The following is a 22871-nucleotide window of genomic DNA, read 5'->3' on the forward strand; positions in this document are numbered from 1 at the left end:
CCATTCTTGATACACACAGGCTAAAAAACATCAGAGTTGCAGTTCTTGACACACTCTAACCGTTACGCCTAGCACCTACTAACGTTCAAAGGCACTATTGTCTTCCCCATTTACCCACGGAATGACACAAATACACAATCCATGTCTCAGTCGTCTCAAGACATAAAAATCCTTATTTAACACGTCTCATCCCCTTCATCTACATCTGATTGAAGTGGATTTAACAGGTGACATGAATAAGGGATCATAGCATTCACCTAGATTTACCTGGTCAGTCTATGATATGGAAAGAGCATGTGTTCCTAATGGTTTTCCTAATGGTTTGTACACACAGTGTAGTTTCTACCCTGTCATTCAGTGTACTTTCTACCCTGTCATTCAGTGTACTTTCTACCCTGTCATTCCATGTAGAGTCTACCCTGTCATTCCATGTAGTCTACCCTGTCATTCAGTGTACTTTCTACCCTGTCATTCAGTATACTTTCTACCCTGTCATTCAGTGTACTTTCTACCCTGTCATTCCATGTAGTCTACCCTGTCATTCAGTGTACTGTCTACCCTGTCATTCAGTGTACTGTCTACCCTGTCATTCAGTGTACTGTCTACCCTGTCATTCAGTGTACTTTCTACCCTGTCATTCAGTGTACTTTCTACCCTGTCATTCAGTGTACTTTCTACCCTGTCATTCAGTGTACTTTCTACCCTGTCATTCAGTGTACTTTCTACCCTGTCATTCCATGTAGAGTCTACCCTGTCATTCCATGTAGAGTCTACCCTGTCATTCAGTGTACTTTCTACCCTGTCATTCCATGTAGTCTACCCTGTCATTCAGTGTACTTTCTACCCTATCATTCAGTGTACTTTCTACCCTGTCATTCAGTGTACTTTCTACCCTGTCATTCAGTGTACTTTCTACCCTGTCATTCCATGTAGTCTACCCTGTCATTCAGTGTACTGTCTACCCTGTCATTCAGTGTACTGTCTACCCTGTCATTCAGTGTACTGTCTACCCTGTCATTCAGTGTACTTTCTACCCTGTCATTCAGTGTACTTTCTACCCTGTCATTCAGTGTACTTTCTACCCTGTCATTCAGTGTACTTCTACCCTGTCATTCAGTGTACTTTCTACCCTGTCATTCAGTGTACTTTCTACCCTGTCATTCAGTGTACTTTCTACCCTGTCATTCAGTGTACTTTCTACCCTGTCATTCAGTGTACTTTCTACCCTGTCATTCAGTGTACTTTCTACCCTGTCATGTAACTCTTTTCCCTCCTTCTTCTTCCCTCCCATGCTGCCAGGACATTTGTGTACTCTGTGCTGATGCGGGGACGACCGTTCCCCCTCCGTGTGATGATAGAGGCGGGGGTGTTCTGCAGTCTGAACGGGTTCACACAGAGTCACTACCTGGTCCATTGTGCCCACTACCACCCCACATGGACCTCTGACACACGCTTCCTCATTGGTACAAACATTTATTAGAGCAAGAGATAAACCTGAGTTTACTAATCGATCAAGATGTTTTTAAATTTTTTATCAACACTTAAAAGTCTTGTTTTTTGTAGTTGTTACTGTTATAGCGAACAATGTTTTCACACTACAATGATTCTCCTTAAAAAGTGATTAGAACTTAAATAGATAGTTCACCCAAATTACATGCTTTGGTTTAGTTTGCCTGGCGCTGTTCCCACATGCTAATGTTTTACCATTCGTGACACAAATCCCATTCAAGTCATGGGACCGATATTACTTTTTAGGGGGGGAGGCATCATGTCCATATCATCCAAAAGTATCTCAAATTGATTGAAAAGTTTAACAAAGTCACTTATAGATGATTTGAATATGATGCATGAAAAATGCTAATATCGGTCCCATGGCATGAATGGGATTTGTGTCACGAATGGTAAAACATTAGCATGGGGAAACAGCGCCAGGCAAACTAAACCAAAGCCTGGATATGCAGCCATACCTTGGCCATAGACCGCTGACAGGGTAAGGAAACCATTGGGTCATTTTGGTGAGCCCATCCCTTAAATTTATGGACTTGGTCCAAACTTGCAGATATTTGACAAATTCCTCACTGCATCTTTCTACCATTTGATTCAAATTGATTCAAAAACAAAGTTCAACCCTGTTTCACCTGGGAATGATTAAAAAACCAAGTGTTTATTTTACCAGGTTCAACCCTGTTTCTCGTGGGAATTATTCAAAAACCAAGTGTTTATTTTACCAGGTTCAACCCTGTTTCTCCTGGGAATGATTCAAAAACCAAGTGTTTATTTTACCAGGTTCAACCCTGTTTCTCGTGGGAATGATTCAAAAACCAAGTGTTTATTTTACCAGGTTCAACCCTGTTTCTCCTGGGAATGATTCAAAAACCAAGTGTTTATTTTACCAGGTTCAACCCTGTTCCTCCTGGGAATGATTAAAAAACCAAGTGTTTTTTTCCCCAGGTTCAACGCTGTTTCTCCTGGGAATGGCTATCAACGTCCACAGTGACTATCTTCTACGGAACCTGAGACAGCCAGGAGAAGTCGTCTACAAGATCCCTAAAGGTAAGGCTTGCGAAAGTATTCACCCACCCTTGACATTTTTCCTGTTTTGTTGCCTTACAACTTGGAATTAAAATATATTTTTTTTTTGGGGGGGGGGGGGTTTGTATCGTTTGATTTAGACAACATGACACCACTTTGAAGATGCAAACAAGAAATAAAACAAAAAAACTGACAAGTTGAGTGCCCATAACTATTCACCCCCCAAGGTCAATACTTTGTAGAGCCCCCTTTGCTGCAATTACAGCTGCAAGTCTCTTGGGGTATGTCTCTATATGCTTGGCACATCTAGCCACTTGATTTTTGCCCATTCTTCAAGGCAAAACTGATCCAGCTCATTCAAGTTGGATGGGTTCTGCTGGTGTACAGAAATCTATAAGTCATACCAAAGTTTCTCAATTGGGTTGAGGTCTGGGCTTTGACTAGGCCATTCCAAGACATTTAAATGTTTCCCCTTAAACCACACAGGGGTTGCTTCAGCAGTATGCTTAGGGTCATTGTCTTGCTGGAAGGTGAACCTCCGTCCCAGTATCAAATCTCTGGAAGACTGAAACAGGTCCATCACCATCCATCATTCCTTCAATTCTGACCAGTTTCCCAGTCCCTGCCGATGAAAAACATCCCCACAGCATGATGCCACCACCATGCTTCTCTGTGGGGATAGGGTTCTCGGGGTGATGAGAGGTGTTGGGTTTGTGCCAGACATAGTGTTTTCCTTGATGGCCAAAAAGCTACATTTTAGTCTCATCTGACCAGAGTACCTTCTTCCATATGTTTGGGGAGTCTCCCACATGCCTTTTGGTGAATACCCAAACATGTTTGCTAATTTATTTCTTTAAGCAATGTCAATGCTCTGTGGAGTGTACGGCTTAAAGTGGTCCTATGGACAGGTACTCCAATCTCCGCTGTGGAGCTTTGCAGCTACTTCAGGCTTATCTTTGGTCTCCTTGTTGCCTCTCTGATTAATGCCCTCCTTGCCTGGGCCGTAGGTTTTGGTGGGCGGTCCTCTCTTGGCAGGTTTCTTGTGGTGCCATATTCTTTCCATTTTTATTAATAATGGATTTATTGGTGCTCAGTGGGATGTTCAAAGTTTCTGATATTTTTTTGTAACTCAACCCTGATCTGTACTTCTCCACAGCTTTGTCCCTGACCTGTTTGGAGAGCTCTTTGGTCTTCATAGTGCCACTTGCTTGGTGGTGCCCCTTGCTTAGTGGTGTTGCAGACTCTTTCAGAGTCTGCAGGCCTTTCAGAACAAGTATATATATATACTGAGAACATGTGACAGATCATGTGACACTTAGATTGCATACAGGCGGACTTTATTTAACTAATTATGTGACTTCTGAAGGTAATTGGTTGTATCAGATCTTATTTATGGGCTTCATAGCAAAGGGGGTGAATACATATGCGTGCACGACTTTTCCGTTTTTAATTTTCTATAATTTTTTTAAATGGGTAATTTTTTGAAATTTCACTTCACCAATTTTGACTATTTTGTGTATGTCCATTACATGAAATCCCCCCCCTCCCCAAATCCATTTAAATGAGAGTTTGTAATGCAACAAAATAGGAAAAACGCAGAGGGGGATGAATACTTTCGCACGGCACTGAGATCAAGTGTGATGATGCACACACAATTTCTTAAGCCTGGCGTCGGATCTTTTGTACTGTCTTGCCAACTCCTCTGGTTATTCTCACTCAGAAAGAATTCAAGAACTATAAACGCCAATGGTCCAATGATCTAGAATGTGGCCGTGTGGACATTTAGATCTTTTTGTACTGTCTTGCCAACTCCTCTGGTTATTCTCACTCAGAAAGAATTCTCAGAAAGAATTCAAGAACTATAAACGCCAATGATCTAGAATGTGGCCGTGTGGACATTTAGATTCTGATAATTGCCTTATACAGTACAAAAGGGTATGGGTCCAGACTACTAGCTTTAGTACCTCTAGTGACTTTGAACCCTATTGTAATATCTAAAAACCCAAACTACTACTTGTTTACACTATAATGACAAAGTGTCATGTCTTCCCACTAAAGTTATCCAGTGTATACCAAACAAATCTAAAAGCGACATGTCCCAGTGTGTAATGAGCTGAAATAAAAGATCCCAGAAATGTTCCATACGCACAAAAAGCGTATCTCTCTCAAATATTGTGCGCAAATTTGTTTACATCCCTGTTAGTGAGCATTTCTCCTTTGCCAAGATAATCATATCAAGAATCTGATAAAATGTAAAATGGTTAAAAATGTTTTTTTTTATAATGAGGTTTTCCAGCTTCTGAATCTTGCGGGTAAATGCTGCTAGTAGATAGTTTCAATTAGACCAGGCTGGTGCATCGCTATCCTCAGCCGTCCCCAGCCATCCCCAGCCGTCCCCAGCCGTCCCTAGCCATCCCCAGCCATCCCCAGCCATCCCTAGCCGTCCCTAGCTATCCCCAGCCATCCCTAGCCGTCCCTAGCCATCCCCAGCCATCCCTAGCCGTCCCTAGCCATCCCTAGCTATCCCCCAGCCATCCCCAGCTATCCCCCAGCTATCCCCCAGCTATCCCCCAGCTAACAGGGAAGACATCAGCACGGACCATAGGAGTTTTAAAAAACACCACAAAAGGCAAAACCCAATTTGGGATTATTTTTGAGTACATTGCTGGACAAAAAGCAAATGTATTTTGGTGTCAGAAGATGGCAGCATGTGTGGAACCGAGATAACAGGGGAAAACCCCTATCAACCTCAAAGTCAATCTGAACAGAACCCACAAACAATTTCAGAAAAACGTGATGGTGAGACGGACGTTATTTAATTGTTGTCAGGATTTGACTCCTGGTATCATAGGGTAGCCTAGTGGTTAGAGCGTTGGACTAGTAACCGGAAGGTTGCAAGTTCAAACCCCTGAGCTGACAAGGTACAAATCTGTCGTTCTGTCCCTTGCCTAGTTAAATAAAGGTAAAAAAATAAAAAATAAAAATGTGTTGTAGACCTATAGCAGGGGTATTTCAGTACTATTAATAAATAGTACTACAGTAGTCCTGCTATAGGTCTACAACACATTAATAAATAGTACTGCAGTAGCCCTGCTATAGGTCTACAACACATTAATAAATAGCACTGAAATACCCCTGCTATAGGTCTACAGCACATTAATAAACAGTACTGAAATACCCCTGCTATAGGTCTACAACACATTAATAAATAGTACTGCAGTAGCCCTGCTATAGGTCTACAACACATTAATAAATAGTACTACAGTAGCCCTGCTATAGGTCTACAACACATTAATAAATAGTACTGCAGTAGCCCTGCTATAGGTCTACAGCACATTAATAAATAGTACTGAAATACCCCTGCTATAGGTCTACAACACATTAATAAATAGTACTACAGTAGCCCTGCTATAGGTCTACAACACATTAATAAATAGTACTACAGTAGCCCTGCTATAGGTCTACAGCACATTAATAAACAGTACTGAAATACCCCTGCTATAGGTCTACAACACATTAATAAATAGTACTGCAGTAGCCCTGCTATAGGTCTACAACACATTAATAAATAGTACTACAGTAGCCCTGCTATAGGTCTACAACACATTAATAAATAGTACTGAAATACCCCTGGTATAGGTCTACAACACATTAATAAATAGTACTGCAGTAGCCCTGCTATAGGTCTACAACGCATTAATAAATAGTACTACAGTAGCCCTGCTATAGGTCTACAACACATTAATAAATAGTACTACAGTAGCCCTGCTATAGGTCTACAACACATTAATAAATAGTACTGAAATACCCCTGCTATAGGTCTACAGCACATTAATAAACAGTACTGAAATACCCCTGCTATAGGTCTACAACACATTAATAAATAGTACTGCAGTAGCCCTGCTATAGGTCTACAACACATTAATAAATAGTACTACAGTAGCCCTGCTATAGGTCTACAACACATTAATAAATAGTACTGCAGTAGCCCTGCTATAGGTCTACAACACATTAATAAATAGTACTACAGTAGCCCTGCTATAGGTCTACAGCACATTAATAAATAGTACTACAGTAGCCCTGCTATAGGTCTACAACACATTAATAAATAGCACTGAAATACCCCTGCTATAGGTCTACAGCACATTAATAAACAGTACTGAAATACCCCTGCTATAGGTCTACAACACATTAATAAATAGTACTGCAGTAGCCCTGCTATAGGTCTACAACACATTAATAAATAGTACTGAAATACCCCTGCTATAGGTCTACAACACATTAATAAATTGTACTACAGTAGCCCTGCTATAGGTCTACAACACATTAATAAATAGTACTGAAATACCCCTGCTATAGGTCTACAACACATTAATAAATAGCACTGAAATACCCCTGCTATAGGTCTACAACACATTAATAAATAGTACTGCAGTAGCCCTGCTATAGGTCTACAACACATTAATAAATAGTACTACAGTAGCCCTGCTATAGGTCTACAACACATTAATAAATAGTACTGAAATACCCCTGCTATAGGTCTACAGCACATTAATAAATAGTACTGAAATACCCCTGCTATAGGTCTACAACACATTAATAAATAGTACTGCAGTAGCCCTGCTATAGGTCTACAACACATTAATAAATAGTACTGAAATACCCCTGCTATAGGTCTACAACACATTAATAAATTGTACTACAGTAGCCCTGCTATAGGTCTACAACACATTAATAAATAGTACTGAAATACCCCTGCTATAGGTCTACAACACATTAATAAATTGTACTACAGTAGCCCTGCTATAGGTCTACAACACATTAATAAATAGTACTACAGTAGCCCTGCTATAGGTCTACAACACATTAATAAATAGTACTACAGTAGCCCTGCTATAGGTCTACAACACATTAATGAATAGTACTGAAATACCCCTGCTATAGGTCTACAACACATTAATAAATAGTACTTAAATACCCCTGCTATAGGTCTACAACACATTAATAAATAGTACTACAGTAGCCCTGCTATAGGTCTACAACACATTAATAAATAGTACTGCAGTAGCCCTGCTATAGGTCTACAACACATTAATAAATAGTACTACAGTAGCCCTGCTATAGGTCTACAACACATTAATAAATAGTACTACAGTAGCCCTGCTATAGGTCTACAACACATTAATAAATAGTACTGAAATACCCCTGCTATAGGTCTACAGCACATTAATAAATAGTACTGAAATACCCCTGCTATAGGTCTACAACACATATTGTGCATTGGGAAAGCATCAGACCACTTTACCTTTTCCACATTTTGTTACGTTACAGCCTGATGAAATGATATATTTTTCCTAATTAATCTACACACAATACCTGTCACGTTTCATCATATTGATGGGACCAAGGCGCAGCGTGATAAGCATACATTCTCCTTTTAATGAAGGAAAACCACGAAACAAAGAAACAAAACGAACGTGCCACTATCTAACACGAGTGCTGACAGGCAACTACACATAGACAATAACCCACAAAACCAAAATGGAAAAATGGCAACCAAAATAGGATCCCCAATCAGAGACAACGATAAACAGCTGTTTCTGATTGGGAACCAATTCAGGCCACCATTGGACATGATTTGGAAAGGCACACACCTGTTTATATAAGATCCCACAGTTGACAGTGCATGTCTGAGCAAAAACCAAACATGAGGTCGAAGGAATTTTCCGTAGAGCTCCGAGACAGGATTGTGTCAAGGCACAGATCTGGGGAAGGGACAAAAACATTTCTGCAGCATTGAAGGTCCCCGAGAACACAGTGGCCTCCATCATTCTTAAATGGAAGCAGTTTGGAACCACCAAGACTCTTCCTAGAGCTGGCCGCGTGGCCAAACTGAGCAATTGGAGGAGAAGGGCCTTGGTCAGGGAGGTGACCAAGAACCCGATGGCCACTCTGACAGAGTTCCAGAGTTCCTCTGTGGAGATTGGAGAACCTTCCAGAAGAACAACCATCTCTGCAGCACTCCACCAATCAGGCCTTTATGATAGAGTTGCCAGATGGAACCCACTCCTCATTAAAAGGCACATGACAGCCCTCTTGGAGTTTGACAAAAGGCACCTAAGGAACTCTCAGACCATGAGAATCAAGATTCCCACTCGGATGAAACCAAGATAGCACCATTTGGCCTGAATGCCATGCGTCACGTCTGGAGGAAACCTGGCACCATCCCTACGGTGAAGCATGGTGGTGGCAGCATCATGCTGTGGGGAGGTTTCTCAGTGGCAGGGATTGGGAGACTAGTCAGGATCGAGGGAAAGATGAATGGAGCGAAGTACAGAGAGATCCTTGATGAAAACCTGCTCCAGAGCGCTCAGGACCTGACTGGGGAGAATGTTCACCTTCCAACAGGACAACGATCCTAAGCACACAGCCAAGACAATGCAGGAGTGGATTTGGGACAAGTCTCTGAATGTTCTTGATTGACCCAGCCAGAGCCCAGACTTGAACACGATCGAACATCTCTGGAGAGACCTGAAAATAGCTGTACAGCGACGCTCCCCCTCCAATCTGACAGAGCTTGAGAGGATCTGCAGAGAAGATTGGGAGAAACTCCCCAAATACAGGTGTTTCAAACTTGTAGCGTCATACCCAAGAAGACTCAAGGCTATAATCGCTGCCAAAGGTGCTTCAACAATAGACTGAGTAAAGGGTCTGAATACAATATGATATCTGTTTTTTATTTGTAGATTGATGAGAGGAAAAAAGCTGTAGAGTAACAAAATGTGGAAAAAGTCTAGGGGTCTGAATACTATCCTAATGCACTGCAGCTGTCTCCAACCCTCCCATGCATGAGGCTACTTATTGTACCAAACACTAAAACGATTAAATCAAGTCTGAAAACTAACTGAAACTAAATAAAACAAGAAAATCCAGTCTGAAAACTAACTACAGGGGTATGTTTCAGTATGTGTCCTCTCCCCCAGGAGGTCTGTTTCAGTGTGTGTCCTCTCCCCCAGGGGGTCTGTTTCAGTGTGTGTCCTCTCCCCCAGGAGGTCTGTTTCAGTGTGTGTCCTCTCCCCCAGGAGGTCTGTTTCAGTGTGTGTCCTCTCCCCCAGGGGGTCTGTTTCAGTGTGTGTCCTCTCCCCCAGGGGGTCTGTTTCAGTATGTGTCCTCTCCTCCAGGTCTGTTTCAGTATGTGTCCTCTCCCAGGTGGTCTGTTTCAGTATGTGTCCTCTCCCAGGTGGTCTGTTTCAGTATGTGTCCTCTCCCCCAGGTGGTCTGTTTCAGTATGTGTCCTCTCCCCCAGGTGGTCTGTTTCAGTATGTGTCCTCTCCCCCAGGTGGTCTGTTTCAGTATGTGTCCTCTCCCCCAGGTGGTCTGTTTCAGTATGTGTCCTCTCCCCCAGGTGGTCTGTTTCAGTATGTGTCCTCTCCCCCAGGTGGTCTGTTTCAGTATGTGTCCTCTCCCCCAGGTGGTCTGTTTCAGTATGTGTCCTCTCCCAACACACAGGTGGTCTGTTTCAGTGTGTGTCCTCTCCCCCAGGTGGTCTGTTTCAGTATGTGTCCTCTCCCAACACACAGGTGGTCTGTTTCAGTATGTGTCCTCTCCCAACACACAGGTGGTCTGTTTCAGTGTGTGTCCTCTCCCCCAGGTGGTCTGTTTCAGTATGTGTCCTCTCCCAACACACAGGTGGTCTGTTTCAGTATGTGTCCTCTCTCCCAGGTGGTCTGTTTCAGTATGTGTCCTCTCCCAACACACAGGTGGTCTATTTCAGTATGTGTCCTCTCCCCCAGGGGTTCTGTTTCAGTATGTGTCCTCTCCCAGGTGGTCTGTTTCAGTATGTGTCCTCTCCCCCAGGTGGTCTATTTCAGTGTGTGTCCTCTCCCCCAGGGGGTCTGTTTCGATACGTGTCGGGGGCCAACTACTTTGGTGAAATTGTGGAGTGGTTTGGCTACGCCATGGCAACCTGGTCGCTGACTACCTTCTCCTTCGCCTTCTGCAGTATGTGCTTTATTGGACGACGGGCAGTCCACCATCACAGGTACACGAGGCTACAGCACCATAATCTATACAGGTACACGAGGCTACAGCACCATAATCTATACAGGTACACGAGGCTACAGCACCATAATCTATACAGGTACACGAGGCTACAGCACCATAATCTATACAGGCTACAGCACCATAATCTATACAGGCTACAGCACCATAATCTATACAGGTACACGAGGCAGACGTAATCTATACAGGCTACAGCACCATAATCTATACAGGCTACAGCACCATAATCTATACAGGCTACAACACCATAATCTATACAGGCTACAGCCCCATAATCTATACAGGCTACAGCCCCATAATCTATACAGGCTACAGCACCATAATCTATACAGGCTACAGCCCCATAATCTATACAGGCTACAGCCCCATAATCTATACAGGCTACAGCACCATAATCTATACAGGCTACAGCACCATGATCTATACAGGCTACAGCACCATAATCTATACAGGCTACAGCCCCATAATCTATACAGGCTACAGCCCCATAATCTATACAGGCTACATCCCCATAATCTATACAGGCTACAGCCCCATAATCTATACAGGCTACAGCACCATAATCTATACAGGCTACAGCCCCATAATCTATACAGGCTACAGCACCATAATCTATACAGGCTACAGCACCATAATCTATACAGGCTACAGCCCCATAATCTATACAGGCTACAGCACCATAATCTATACAGGCTACAGCCCCATAATCTATACAGGCTACAGCACCATAATCTATACAGGCTACAGCCCCATAATCTATACAGGCTACAGCCCCATAATCTATACAGGCTACAGCCCCATAATCTATACAGGCTACAGCCCCATAATCTATACAGGCTACAGCCCCATAATCTATACAGGCTACAGCACCATAATCTATACAGGCTACAGCCCCATAATCTATACAGGCTACAGCACCATAATCTATACAGGCTACAGCCCCATAATCTATACAGGCTACAGCCCCATAATCTATACAGGCTACAGCACCATAATCTATACAGGCTACAGCACCATAATCTATACAGGCTACAGCCCCATAATCTATACAGGCTACAGCCCCATAATCTATACAGGCTACAGCACCATAATCTATACAGGCTACAGCCCCATAATCTATACAGGCTACAGCCCCATAATCTATACAGGCTACAGCCCCATAATCTATACAGGCTACAGCCCCATAATCTATACAGGCTACAGCACCATAATCTATACAGGCTACAGCCCCATAATCTATACAGGCTACAGCACCATAATCTATACAGGCTACAGCCCCATAATCTATACAGGCTACAGCCCCATAATCTATACAGGCTACAGCCCCATAATCTATACAGGCTACAGCACCATAATCTATACAGGCTACAGCCCCATAATCTATACAGGCTACAGCCCCATAATCTATACAGGCTACAGCACCATAATCTATACAGGCTACAGCCCCATAATCTATACAGGCTACAGCCCCATAATCTATACAGGTTATAGCATTACAAATGGCACCCTATTCAATATGTGGTCCTCTGGTAAAACGTAGTGCAGTACTTTATGTAAGGAATAGGTTGCCATTTGGGACGAAATCCAGATGTGATCAAATTAGCTGTATATAGACAGTATTTATCTAGCTTGATGTCCTGCATATAGACAACAGAGATCTACCTAGATATCTACATATAGACAGTAGACATCTACCTAGATATCTACATATAGACAGTAGACATCTACCTAGATATCTACATATAGACAGTAGACATCTACCTAGATATCTACATATAGACAGTTGACATCTACCTAGATATCTACATATAGACAGTAGAGATCTACCTAGATATCTACATATAGACAGTAGAGATCTACCTAGATATCTACATATAGACGGTAGAGATCTACCTAGATATCTACATATAGACAGTAGAGATCTACCTAGATATCTACATGTAGACATCTACCTAGATGACCCACTGATATTGTGATACAGTGAAATAATCTGTCTGTACACAAAGTAGATGTCCTAACCGACTTGCCAAAACTATAGTTTGTTAACAAGAAATGTGTGGAGTGGTTGAAAACCAAGTTGTAATGACTCCAACCTAAGTGTATGTAAACTTCCGACTTGAACTGTACATATTACCTCAGTTACCTCGACACCAGTACCCCCTGTATATAGCCTCCACATTGACTCTGTACCAGTACCCCCTGTATATAGCCTCCACATTGACTCTGTACCGGTACCCCCTGTATATAGCCTCCACATTGACTCTGTACCGGTACCCCCCTGTATATAGCCTCCACATTGACTCTGTACCGGTACCCCTTGTATATAGCCTCCACATTGACTCTGTACCGTAACACCCTGTATATAGCCTCCACATTGACTCTGTACCGTAACACCCTGTATATAGCCTCCACATTGACTCTGTACCGGTAACCCCTGTATATAGCCTCCACATTGACTCTGTACTGGTACCCCCCCTGTATATAACCTCCACATTGACTCTGTACGGGTACCCACTGTATATAACCTCCACATTGACTCTGTACTGGTACCCCCTTGTATATAACCTCCACATTGACTCTGTACTGGTACCCCCTTGTATATAACCTCCACATTGACTCTGTACTGGTACCCCCTTGTATATAACCTCCACATTGACTCTGTACCGGTACCCCCTGTATATAGCCTCCACATTGACTCTGTACCGTAACACCCTGTATATAGCCTCCACATTGACTCTGTACCGGCGCCCCCTGTATATAGCCTCCACATTGACTCTGTACCGTAACACCCTGTATATAGCCTCCACATTGACTCTGTACCGGCGCCCCCTGTATATAGCCTCCACAATGACTCTGTACCGGTGCCCCCTGTATATAGCCTCCACATTGACTCTGTACCGGTACCCCCTGTATATAGCCTCCACATTGACTCTGTACCGGTACCCCCTGTATATAGCCTCCACATTTACTCTGTACCGGTACCCCCTGTATATAGCCTCCACATTGACTCTGTACCAGTACCCCCTGTATATAGCCTCCACATTGATTCTGTACCGGTACTCCCTGTATATAGCCTCCACATTGACTCTGTACCAGTACCCCCTGTATATAGCCTCCACATTGACTCTGTACCGTAACCCCCTGTATATAGCCTCCACATTGATTCTGTACCGGTACCCCCTGTATATAGCCTCCACATTGACTCTGTACCGTAACACTCTGTATATAGCCTCCACATTGACTCTGTACCGTAACCCCCTGTATATAGCCTCCACACTGACTCTGTACCGTAATACCCTGTATATAACCTCCAAATTGACTCTGTACCGTAATACCCTGTATATAGCCTCCACATTGACTCTGTACCGTAATACCCTGTATATAGCCTCCACATTGACTCTGTACCGTAACACCCTGTATATAGCCTCCACACTGACTCTGTACCGTAATACCCTGTATATAGCCTCCACATTGACTCTGTACCGTAACACCCTGTATATAGCCTCCACATTGACTCTGTACCGTAATACCCTGTATATAGCCTCCACACTGACTCTGTACCGTAATACCCTGTATATAACCTCCACATTGACTCTGTACCGTAATACCCTGTATATAGCCTCCACATTGACTCTGTACCAGTACCCCCTGTATATAGCCTCCACATTGACTCTGTACCGTAACACCCTGTATATAGCCTCCACATTGACTCTGTACCGGTACCCCCTGTATATAGCCTCCACATTGACTCTGTACCGGTACCCCTTGTATATAGCCTCCACATTGACTCTGTACCGTAACACCCTGTATATAGCCTCCACATTGACTCTGTACCGTAACACCCTGTATATAGCCTCCACATTGACTCTGTACCGGTAACCCCTGTATATAGCCTCCACATTGACTCTGTACTGGTACCCCCCCCTGTATATAACCTCCACATTGACTCTGTACGGGTACCCACTGTATATAACCTCCACATTGACTCTGTACTGGTACCCCCTTGTATATAACCTCCACATTGACTCTGTACTGGTACCCCCTTGTATATAACCTCCACATTGACTCTGTACTGGTACCCCCTTGTATATAACCTCCACATTGACTCTGTACCGGTACCCCCCTGTATATAGCCTCCACATTGACTCTGTACCGTAACACCCTGTATATAGCCTCCACATTGACTCTGTACCGGCGCCCCCTGTATATAGCCTCCACATTGACTCTGTACCGTAACACCCTGTATATAGCCTCCACATTGACTCTGTACCGGCGCCCCCTGTATATAGCCTCTACAATGACTCTGTACCGGTGCCCCCTGTATATAGCCTCCACATTGACTCTGTACCGGTACCCCCTGTATATAGCCTCCACATTGACTCTGTACCGGTACCCCCTGTATATAGCCTCCACATTTACTCTGTACCGGTACCCCCTGTATATAGCCTCCACATTGACTCTGTACCAGTACCCCCCTGTATATAGCCTCCACATTGATTCTGTACCGGTACTCCCTGTATATAGCCTCCACATTGACTCTGTACCAGTACCCCCTGTATATAGCCTCCACATTGACTCTGTACCGTAACCCCCTGTATATAGCCTCCACATTGATTCTGTACCGGTACCCCCCTGTATATAGCCTCCACATTGACTCTGTACCGTAACACTCTGTATATAGCCTCCACATTGACTCTGTACCGTAACCCCCTGTATATAGCCTCCACACTGACTCTGTACCGTAATACCCTGTATATAACCTCCAAATTGACTCTGTACCGTAATACCCTGTATATAGCCTCCACATTGACTCTGTACCGTAATACCCTGTATATAGCCTCCACATTGACTCTGTACCGTAACACCCTGTATATAGCCTCCACACTGACTCTGTACCGTAATACCCTGTATATAGCCTCCACATTGACTCTGTACCGTAACACCCTGTATATAGCCTCCACATTGACTCTGTACCGTAATACCCTGTATATAGCCTCCACATTGACTCTGTACCGTAATACCCTGTATATAACCTCCACATTGACTCTGTACCGTAATACCCTGTATATAGCCTCCACACTGACTCTGTACCGTAATACCCTGTATATAGCCTCCACATTGACTCTGTACCGTAATACCCTGTATATAACCTCCACATTGACTCTGTACCGTAATACCCTGTATATAGCCTCCACATTGACTCTGTACCGTAATACCCTGTATATAACCTCCACATTGACTCTGTACCGTAATACCCTGTATATAGCCTCCACACTGACTCTGTACCGTAATACCCTGTATATAACCTCCACATTGACTCTGTACCGTAATACCCTGTATATAGCCTCCACATTGACTCTGTACCAGTACCCCCTGTATATAGCCTCCACATTGACTCTGTACCGTAACACCCTGTATATAGCCTCCACATTGACTCTGTACCGGTACCCCCTGTATATAGCCTCCACATTGACTCTGTACTGGTACCCCCCCTGTATATAACCTCCACATTGACTCTGTACGGGTACCCACTGTATATAACCTCCACATTGACTCTGTACTGGTACCCCCTTGTATATAACCTCCACATTGACTCTGTACTGGTACCCCCTTGTATATAACCTCCACATTGACTCTGTACTGGTACCCCCTTGTATATAACCTCCACATTGACTCTGTACCGGTACCCCCTGTATATAGCCTCCACATTGACTCTGTACCGTAACACCCTGTATATAGCCTCCACATTGACTCTGTACCGGCGCCCCCTGTATATAGCCTCCACATTGACTCTGTACCGTAACACCCTGTATATAGCCTCCACATTGACTCTGTACCGACGCCCCCTGTATATAGCCTCCACAATGACTCTGTACCGGTGCCCCCTGTATATAGCCTCCACATTGACTCTGTACCGGTACCCCCTGTATATAGCCTCCACATTGACTCTGTACCGGTACCCCCTGTATATAGCCTCCACATTTACTCTGTACCGATACCCCCTGTATATAGCCTCCACATTGACTCTGTACCAGTACCCCCTGTATATAGCCTCCACATTGATTCTGTACCGGTACTCCCTGTATATAGCCTCCACATTGACTCTGTACCAGTACCCCCTGTATATAGCCTCCACATTGACTCTGTACCGTAACCCCCTGTATATAGCCTCCACATTGATTCTGTACCGGTACCCCCTGTATATAGCCTCCACATTGACTCTGTACCGTAACACTCTGTATATAGCCTCCACATTGACTCTGTACCGTAACCCCCTGTATATAGCCTCCACACTGACTCTGTACCGTAATACCCTGTATATAACCTCCACATTGACTCTGTACCGTAATACCCTGTATATAACCTCCACATTGACTCTGTACCGTAATACCCTGTATATAGCCTCCACATTGACTCTGTACCGTAATACCCTGTATATAACCTCCACATTGACTCTGTACCGTAATACCCTGTATATAGCCTCCACACTGACTCTGTACCGTAATACCCTGTATATAACCTCCACATTGACTCTGTACCGTAATACCCTGTATATAGCCTCCACATTGACTCTGTACCAGTACCCCCTGTATATAGCCTCCACATTGACTCTGTACTGGTACCCCCTGTATATAGCCTCCACATTGACTCTGTACCAGTACCTCCTGTATATAGCCTCCACATTGACTCTGTACCGTAATACCCTGTATATAGCCTCCACATTGACTCTGTACCGTAATACCCTGTATATAACCTCCACATTGACTCTGTACTGGTACCCCCTGTATATAGCCTCCACATTGACTCTGTACTCAGCCCCTCTATTGTTATTTACTGCTGCTCTTTAATTATTTGTTTTTCTTATCTCTTACTTTTACATATTTTTTTTTTTTTGGGGGGGGGGGGTATTTTCTTCACTGCATTGTTGGTTAAGGGCTTATAAGTAAGCATTTCACTGTAAGGTCTACTACACCTGTTGTATTCAGCATTTCACTGTAAGGTCTACTACACCTGTTGTATTCAGCATTTCACTGTAAGGTCTACTACACCTGTTGTATTCAGCATTTCACTGTGAGGTCTACTACACCTGTTGTATTCAGCATTTCACTGTGAGGTCTACTACACCTGTTGTATTCAGCATTTCACTGTAAGGTCTACTACACCTGTTGTATTCAGCATTTCACTGTGAGGTCTACTACACCTGTTGTATTCAGCATTTCACTGTGAGGTCTACTACACCTGTTGTATTCAGCATTTCACTGTAAGGTCTACTACACCTGTTGTATTCAGCATTTCACTGTAAGGTCTACTACACCTGTTGTATTCAGCATTTCACTGTAAGGTCTACTACACCTGTTGTATTCAGCATTTCACTGTGAGGTCTACTACACCTGTTGTATTCAGCATTTCACTGGGAGGTCTACTACACCTGTTGTATTCAGCATTTCACTGTAAGGTCTACTACACCTGTTGTATTCAGCATTTCACTGTAAGGTCTACTACACCTGTTGTATTCAGCATTTCACTGTAAGGTCTACTACACCTGTTGTATTCAGCATTTCACTGGGAGGTCTACTACACCTGTTGTATTCAGCATTTCACTGGGAGGTCTACTACACCTGTTGTATTCAGCATTTCACTGTAAGGTCTACTACACCTGTTGTATTCAGCATTTCACTGTAAGGTCTACTACACCTGTTGTATTCAGCATTTCACTGTGAGGTCTACTACACCTGTTGTATTCAGCATTTCACTGTGAGGTCTACTACACCTGTTGTATTCAGCATTTCACTATAAGGTCTACTACACCTGTTGTATTCAGCATTTCACTGTGAGGTCTACTACACCTGTTGTATTCAGCATTTCACTGTGAGGTCTACTACACCTGTTGTATTCAGCATTTCACTGTGAGGTCTACTACACCTGTTGTATTCAGCATTTCACTGTAAGGTCTACTACACCTGTTGTATTCAGCATGTCACTGTAAGGTCTACCTACACCTGTTGTATTCAGCATTTCACTGTAATGTCTACTACACCTGTTGTATTCAGCATTTCACTGTAAGGTCTACTACACCTGTTGTATTCAGCATGTCACTGTAAGGTCTACTACACCTGTTGTATTCAGCATTTCACTGTGAGGTCTACTACACCTGTTGTATTCAGCATTTCACTGTGAGGTCTACTACACCTGTTGTATTCAGCATTTCACTGTGAGGTCTACTACACCTGTTGTATTCAGCATTTCACTGTGAGGTCTACTACACCTGTTGTATTCAGCATTTCACTGTGAGGTCTACTACACCTGTTGTATTCAGCATTTCACTGTGAGGTCTACTACACCTGTTGTATTCAGCATTTCACTGTGAGGTCTACTACACCTGTTGTATTCAGCATTTCACTGTAAGGTCTACTACACCTGTTGTATTCAGCATTTCACTGTGAGGTCTACTACACCTGTTGTATTCAGCATTTCACTGTGAGGTCTACTACACCTGTTGTATTCAGCATTTCACTGTAAGGTCTACTACACCTGTTGTATTCAGCATTTCACTGTAAGGTCTACTACACCTGTTGTATTCAGCATTTCACTGTAAGGTCTACTACACCTGCTGTATTCAGCATTTCACTGTAAGGTCTACTACACCTGTTGTATTCAGCATTTCACTGTAAGGTCTACTACACCTGTTGTATTCAGCATTTCACTGTAAGGTCTACTACACCTGTTGTATTCAGCATTTCACTGTAAGGTCTACTACACCTGTTGTATTCAGCATTTCACTGTAAGGTCTACTACACCTGTTGTATTCAGCATTTCACTGTAAGGTCTACTACACCTGTTGTATTCAGCATTTCACTGTAAGGTCTACAACACCTGTTGTAGTCAGCATTTCACTGTAAGGTCTACAACACCTGTTGTATTCAGCATTTCACTGTGAGGTCTACTACACCTGTTGTATTCAGCATTTCACTGTAAGGTCTACAACACCTGTTGTAGTCAGCATTTCACTGTAAGGTCTACTACACCTGTTGTATTCAGCATTTCACTGTAAGGTCTACAACACCTGTTGTATTCAGCATTTCACTGTAAGGTCTACAACACCTGTTGTATTCAGCATTTCACTGTAAGGTCTACTACACCTGTTGTATTCAGCATTTCACTGTAAGGTCTACTACACCTGTTGTATTCAGCATTTCACTGTAAGGTCTACTACACCTGTTGTATTCAGCATTTCACTGTAAGGTCTACTACACCTGTTGTATTCAGCATTTCACTGTAAGGTCTACTACACCTGTTGTATTCAGCATTTCACTGTGAGGTCTACTACACCTGTTGTATTCAGCATTTCACTGTGAGGTCTACTACACCTGTTGTATTCAGCATTTCACTGTAAGGTCTACTACACCTGTTGTATTCAGCATTTCACTGTAAGGTCTACTACACCTGTTGTATTCAGCATGTCACGGTAAGGTCTACTACACCTGTTGTAGTCAGCATTTCACTGTAAGGTCTACTACACCTGTTGTATTCAGCATGTCACTGTAAGGTCTACTACACCTGTTGTATTCAGCATTTCACTGTAAGGTCTACTACACCTGTTGTATTCATCATTTCACTGTAAGGTCTACTACACCTGTTATATTCAGCATTTCACTGTAAGGTCTACTACACCTGTTGTATTCAGCATGTCACTGTAAGGTCTACTACACCTGTTGTATTCAGCATTTCACTGTAAGGTCTACTACACCTGTTGTATTCAGCATTTCACTGTAAGGTCTACTACACCTGTTGTATTCAGCATGTCACTGTCAGGTCTACTACACCTGTTGTATTCAGCATTTCACTGTGAGGTCTACTACACCTGTTGTATTCAGCATTTCACTGTGAGGTCTACTACACCTGTTGTATTCAGCATTTCACTGTGAGGTCTACTACACCTGTTGTATTCAGCATTTCACTGTAAGGTCTACTACACCTGTTGTATTCAGCATTTCACTGTAAGGTCTACTACACCTGTTGTATTCAGCATGTCACGGTAAGGTCTACTACACCTGTTGTAGTCAGCATTTCACTGTAAGGTCTACTACACCTGTTGTATTCAGCATGTCACTGTAAGGTCTACTACACCTGTTGTATTCAGCATTTCACTGTAAGGTCTACTACACCTGTTGTATTCATCATTTCACTGTAAGGTCTACTACACCTGTTATATTCAGCATTTCACTGTAAGGTCTACAACACCTGTTGTATTCAGCATGTCACTGTAAGGTCTACTACACCTGTTGTATTCAGCATTTCACTGTAAGGTCTACTACACCTGTTGTATTCAGCATTTCACTGTAAGGTCTACTACACCTGTTGTATTCAGCATGTCACTGTCAGGTCTACTACACCTGTTGTATTCAGCATTTCACTGTAAGGTCTACTACACCTGTTGTATTCAGCATTTCACTGTAAGGTCTACTACACCTGTTGTATTCAGCATTTCACTGTGAGGTCTACTACACCTGTTGTATTCAGCATTTCACTGTAAGGTCTACTACACCTGTTGTATTCAGCATGTCACTGTCAGGTCTACTACACCTGTTGTATTCAGCATTTCACTGTAAGGTCTACTACACCTGTTGTATTCATCATTTCACTGTAAGGTCTACTACACCTGTTATATTCAGCATTTCACTGTAAGGTCTACTACACCTGTTGTATTCAGCATGTCACTGTAAGGTCTACTACACCTGTTGTATTCAGCATTTCACTGTAAGGTCTACTACACCTGTTGTATTCAGCATTTCACTGTAAGGTCTACTACACCTGTTGTATTCAGCATGTCACTGTCAGGTCTACTACACCTGTTGTATTCAGCATTTCACTGTAAGGTCTACTACACCTGTTGTATTCAGCATGTCACTGTCAGGTCTACTACACCTGTTGTAGTCAGCATTTCACTGTAAGGTCTACTACACCTGTTGTATTCAGCATTTCACTGTGAGGTCTACTACACCTGTTGTATTCAGCATTTCACTGTAAGGTCTACTACACCTGTTGTATTCAGCATGTCACTGTCAGGTCTACTACACCTGTTGTATTCGTGACAAATTAACTTTGATTTGATTTAGATGACATAACCTAGATATCTACATATAGACAGTATAGATCTACCTAGTTGTTGATGCTTGACCAACCTATGGGGGCCTTGTACGCCCCCACAGGGCATACTTTTCTGTATGTATGTCCTGGTCTCGCAAGCTTACATTTGGTTTCGCTACACAATGATGTGAAACAAGAGGTCAGAGGTCAGAATGGAGGACCAGGCTAAACCTATGGTAGACATTTGACAAAATCTGGGAGTGTACATTTATTCATGATCCTTGTCCTCTCCCTCTGTCACAGGTACTACCGTGAGACATTCCATGACTACCCCAGGTCACGGAGAGCTCTGATTCCATTCATCTTCTAAAGAACAGATGAAGCTCCTGCATTCCAACCATAGGACTGGGAGACCCCAAACAAGCTCTTTAGATCGGGCTTGCATTCCAAACAGCATCCTATTCCCTATATGGTCCTCTGTTCAAACGTAGTGCATTACTTTATGTTGGGAATAGTGTGCCATTTGGGACAAAGTCCAGATATGATCAGATGACCTGCATATAGACAGTAGAGATCTACCTAGATATCTACATATAGACAGTAGAGATCTAGCTAGATATCTACATATAGACAGTAGAGATCTACCTAGATATCTACATATAGACAGTAGAGATCTACATATAGACAGTAGAGATCTACCTAGATATCTACATATAGACAGTAGAGATCTACCTAGATATCTACATATAGACAGTAGAGATCTACCTAGATATCTACATATAGACAGTATATATCTAGCTAGATGTCTACATATAGACAGTATTTATCTAGCTTGATGTCCTGCATATAGACAGTAGAGATCTACATATAGACAGTATATATCTAGCTAGATATCTACATATAGACAGTAGAGATCTACATATAGACAGTATAGATCTAGCTAGATATCTACATATAGACAGTATAGATCTAGCTAGATATCTACATATAGACAGTATAGATCTAGCTAGATATCTACATATAGACAGTATAGATCTAGCTAGATATCTACATATACAGTATAGATCTAGCTAGATATCTACATATAGACAGTATAGATCTAGCTAGATATCTACATATAGACAGTATAGATCTAGCTAGATATCTACATATAGACAGTAGAGATCTAGCTAGATATCTACATATAGACA

General features: G+C 42.8%; 1 protein-coding gene across 1 annotated transcript; it reads left to right on the top strand.

Moving 5' to 3' along the window:
* Positions 1–303: 303 nt before the first annotated feature.
* On the top strand, positions 304–22277 carry srd5a2b (steroid-5-alpha-reductase, alpha polypeptide 2b). The gene is made up of 4 exons (XM_031798837.1): positions 304–1463; positions 2452–2553; positions 10423–10573; positions 21985–22277. The coding sequence occupies exons 1-4, from the start codon at positions 1322–1324 to the stop codon at positions 22049–22051; spliced, it is 462 nt and encodes a 153-aa protein (XP_031654697.1). The 5' UTR covers positions 304–1321; the 3' UTR covers positions 22052–22277.
* The last annotated feature ends 594 nt before the right edge of the window (positions 22278–22871 follow it).

Source organism: Oncorhynchus kisutch, linkage group LG20 (genome assembly GCF_002021735.2).
Source record: "Oncorhynchus kisutch isolate 150728-3 linkage group LG20, Okis_V2, whole genome shotgun sequence".
NCBI lineage: Eukaryota > Metazoa > Chordata > Actinopteri > Salmoniformes > Salmonidae > Oncorhynchus > Oncorhynchus kisutch.